This window comes from Leptodactylus fuscus, unplaced genomic scaffold (genome assembly GCF_031893055.1).
Source record: "Leptodactylus fuscus isolate aLepFus1 unplaced genomic scaffold, aLepFus1.hap2 HAP2_SCAFFOLD_80, whole genome shotgun sequence".
Lineage (NCBI taxonomy): Eukaryota > Metazoa > Chordata > Amphibia > Anura > Leptodactylidae > Leptodactylus > Leptodactylus fuscus.
In genome coordinates, this window is record NW_027440839.1 from 57817 (window position 1) to 62641 (window position 4825).

At 36.5% G+C, this 4825-nt stretch overlaps 1 protein-coding gene across 1 annotated transcript; it reads left to right on the forward strand.

The window, feature by feature from the left end:
- The first annotated feature begins 536 nt into the window (after nucleotides 1-536).
- CFAP141 (cilia and flagella associated protein 141) lies at nucleotides 537-4354 on the forward strand. Its single transcript, XM_075262018.1, has 4 exons — nucleotides 537-775; nucleotides 862-902; nucleotides 2152-2281; nucleotides 4210-4354. The coding sequence occupies exons 1-4, from the start codon at nucleotides 731-733 to the stop codon at nucleotides 4309-4311; spliced, it is 318 nt and encodes a 105-aa protein (XP_075118119.1). The 5' UTR covers nucleotides 537-730; the 3' UTR covers nucleotides 4312-4354.
- Nucleotides 4355-4825: the final 471 nt, after the last annotated feature.

Here is a 4825-nt window from a genome sequence, read left to right on the forward strand (position 1 = left end):
ATCTGCAGGGCTGGGGTTATATGCTAGGTTTTGGTGGAAACTTTTTAGAATTATTTTTAAGAAGGGGAAGGTCTTCAAAGCTTCTAAACTAAGTTTCTGTAGTTGGATATTAGAGATATCAGACTCTCCTTTGTGTCCCACGTTTAGGACCCTCCTGTGTTAGTAAAGGCCCTCTCCGCACATTCTGTCTGCAGTTTTTGAGCAGAAAGATGTCGGACCCCTCGGGATCAGACTTGTGGTCAGTCTCTTGCAGCTCACGCTCTACTATCCTCAAGCATTATAGGTTATGTTCTGGGATTTAGGAAACCTCGGCCTTCAGGCGGTCAGTTCTGAATTGGGTCGTACATCGGGCCCTCTCCATGGGGTAAATTCTTGCTCATTCCCCATGACTAGCTTGAATGCCAGCAACTCCTCCTTGGTGCGGTAGTTTTTTGTCAGTCGGTGTGTGTATTAGAGGAATCTGTCTCTAGTCTTCTTCCTATGCCCATAAAATAAAGCAGAGTTTCAGGAAGTGATGTCGTGTTTAGAACCTTGTTGACTGTTTCCGTGGTGGCCGAGTCCTGGCAGGAGGAACAATAGACTGATCCTGAGGGCAGGGTGAGGAGCGGAGGAGCTGCCATCACTACCTGTAGAAATCTGACGTCAGCGTGTGGACAGGGCACCAACTTCTCTGCTGGATCAGCAAACTCCACTCCTGAAATACTCTGCGCTGCTTTGTTCTTTCCTCAAGATGCTGGCGTCCAGGAGTTTCCGTAATAACAGAAGCATTACCCAGGTGAAGGGAAGATACCAATACGTAACGCTAGTGAATGGCCGCTCGGTGTTTTATTCTCAGTTATCTCCCTCTTCCTTATGTTCCAGAGAGAAGATCTCCTGAGGATGGCGGAGACGGAAATAAATCGGTAAGGCTATGGAGGACAGTGATGTCACTGCTGTAATATATCACTATATATAGAGAGCGGTGATGTCACTGATGTAATATATCACTATATATAGAGAGCGGTGATGTCACTGCTGTAATATATCACTATATATAGAGAGCGGTGATGTCACTGATGTAATATATCACTATATATAGAGAGCGGTGATGTCACTGCTGTAATATATCACTATATATAGAGAGCGGTGATGTCACTGCTGTAATATATCACTATATATAGAGAGTAGTGATGTCACTGATGTAATATATCACTATATATAGAGAGTGGTGATGTCACTGCTGTAATATATCACTATATATAGAGAGCGGTGATGTCACTGATGTAATATATCACTATATATAGAGAGTAGTGATGTCACTGATGTAATATATCACTATATATAGAGAGTGGTGATGTCACTGCTGTAATATATCACTATATATAGAGAGTAGTGATGTCACTGATGTAATATATCACTATATATAGAGAGTGGTGATGTCACTGCTGTAATATATCACTATATATAGAGAGCGGTGATGTCACTGATGTAATATATCACTATATATAGAGAGTAGTGATGTCACTGATGTAATATATCACTATATATAGAGAGCGGTGATGTCACTGATGTAATATATCACTATATATAGAGAGTAGTGATGTCACTGATGTAATATATCACTATATATAGAGAGCGGTGATGTCACTGATGTAATATATCACTATATATAGAGAGCGGTGATGTCACTGATGTAATATATCACTATATAGAGAGAGCGGTGATGTCACTGCTGTAATATATCACTATATATAGAGAGTGGTGATGTCACTGCTGTAATATATCACTATATAGAGAGAGTGGTGATGTCACTGCTGGAATATATCACTATATATAGAGAGTGGTGATGTCACTGATGTAATATATCACTATATAGAGAGAGCGGTGATGTCACTGCTGTAATATATCACTATATATAGAGAGTGGTGATGTCACTGCTGTAATATATCACTATATATAGAGAGTGGTGATGTTACTGCTGTAATATATCACTATATATAGAGAGCGGTGATGTCACTGATGTAATATATCACTATATAGAGAGAGCGGTGATGTCACTGATGTAATATATCACTATATATAGAGAGCGGTGATGTCACTGATGTAATATATCACTATATACAGAGAGCGGTGATGTCACTGATGTAATATATCACTATATGTGGTCTGCAGTGAGCGTAGCCTTCAGCTCTTGAATGAATGGAAAGAAGACTGCCAAGGGATCACTGCCGCCCGAACAGAAAAAGTACACAACATCCAGAAGAAAGAGGAAATCCGGATGGCGAATAAGGAACTCATAATAGTGAGTACAGAGAAGAAATCTATACTGTAATCTACTATAATACTACCTCCTATGTACAAGAATATAACTACTATAATACTACTCCTATGTACAAGAATATAACTACTATAATACTACTCCTATGTACAAGAATATAACTACTATAATACTACTCCTATGTACAGGAATATAACTACTATAATACTACTCCTATGTACAAGAATATAACTACTATAATACTACTCCTATGTACAAGAATATAACTACTATAATACTACTCCTATGTACAAGAATATAACTACTATAATACTACTCCTATGTACAAGAATATAACTACTATAATACTACCTCCTATGTACAAGAATATAACTACTATAATACTGCTCCTATGTACAAGAATATAACTACTATAATACTACCTCCTATGTACAAGAATATAACCACTATAATACTACTCCTATGTACAAGAATATAACTACTATAATACTGCTCCTATGTACAAGAATATAACTACTATAATACTACTCCTATGTACAAGAATATAACTACTATAATACTACTCCTATGTACAGGAATATAACTACTATAATACTACTCCTATGTACAAGAATATAATTACTATAATACTACCTCCTATGTACAAGAATATAACTACTATAATACTACTCCTATGTACAAGAATATAACTACTATAATACTACACCTATGTACAAGAATATAACTACTATAATACTACCTCCTATGTACAAGAATATAACTACTATAATACTGCTCCTATGTACAAGAATATAACTACTATAATACTACCTCCTATGTACAAGAATATAGCTACTATAATACTACCTCCTATGTACAAGAATATAACTACTATAATACTACTCCTATGTACAAGAATATAACTACTATAATACTACTCCTATGTACAAGAATATAACTACTATAATACTACCTCCTATGTACAAGAATATAACTACTATAATACTACTCCTATGTACAAGAATATAACTACTATAATACTACCTCCTATGTACAAGAATATAGCTACTATAATACTACCTCCTATGTACAAGAATATAACTACTATAATACTACCTCCTATGTACAAGAATATAACTACTATAATACTGCCCCCTATGTACAAGAATATAACTACTATAATACTGCTCCTATGTACAAGAATATAACTACTATAATACTACTCCTATGTACAAGAATATAACTACTATAATACTACCTCCTATGTACAAGAATATAACTACTATAATACTGCTCCTATGTACAAGAATATAACTACTATAATACTACACCTATGTACAAGAATATAACTACTATAATACTACCTCCTATGTACAAGAATATAACTACTATAATACTGCTCCTATGTACAAGAATATAACTACTATAATACTACCTCCTATGTACAAGAATATAGCTACTATAATACTACCTCCTATGTACAAGAATATAACTACTATAATACTACTCCTATGTACAAGAATATAACTACTATAATACTACCTCCTATGTACAAGAATATAGCTACTATAATACTACCTCCTATGTACAAGAATATAACTACTATAATACTACCTCCTATGTACAAGAATATAACTACTATAATACTGCCCCCTATGTACAAGAATATAACTACTATAATACTGCTCCTATGTACAAGAATATAACTACTATAATACTACTCCTATGTACAAGAATATAACTACTATAATACTACCTCCTATGTACAAGAATATAACTACTATAATACTACCTCCTATGTACAAGAATATAACTACTATAATACTGCTCCTATGTACAAGAATATAACTACTATAATACTACCTCCTATGTACAAGAATATAACTACTATAATACTACTCCTATGTACAAGAATATAACTACTATAATACTGCCCCCTATGGTTATTATTATGACATGTCTCTGTTCCTCAGGTCCGCAGAGCCGCGTTGCGATGTCTATTGGAGCATGAATACTTGCAGTACCAGCAGGAGCTGAGTCGTATGGGCCGGGCCTTCTTTGTACAGCGACTATGAAGCCTTCGCTCCTCCTCTTCCTCCAGGCGGTTTCCTATTTTGCCCTTTTGCCAATAAAACCTTAGTGGATGTTGAGCTGAGAGGATTCGGGTATTTTCGGCACTCCTTATCCCCGTGTATATTCTCCGTCCTGGTGAATCTTCCTCAGCGTGACGTATTGATGATCTATGGAAGTGATTACGATATTACAGCCAAAGCAGAAAGTTATCGGGGAAACCCGGACAATTGGGCTCTAGAACCCTGGTAGCACCTCAAGCCTGGATAGAAGATGAGATACGGTTGCACATGGAGGTATACAGGTCCTGTATATATCACTGAGCTGTTAGTGCCCTCGTATCACTACTAGGGGTGACTGTGTCCTGTGTGATGGCCTCCATATCATCACACCAGCAGGGGGCAGTGTAATACTCCACAGTACAAGTAGTGCTGAACTCTGACCTGACCGTCAGTGGATTCCAAATAGATCCTGATCCATCACTATAGACGATACAGATCCTGGATCCATCACTATAGA

Bases quoted from the DNA above. Each gene is read 5' to 3' on its own strand.
- CFAP141 (XM_075262018.1), top strand. From the start codon at position 731: ATGCTGGCGTCCAGGAGTTTCCGTAATAACAGAAGCATTACCCAG. The intron at 776-861 runs GTGAAGGGAAGA...CTTATGTTCCAG, and splicing joins ATAACAGAAGCATTACCCAG to AGAGAAGATCTCCTGAGGAT. The intron at 2,282-4,209 runs GTGAGTACAGAG...TCTGTTCCTCAG, and splicing joins CGAATAAGGAACTCATAATA to GTCCGCAGAGCCGCGTTGCG.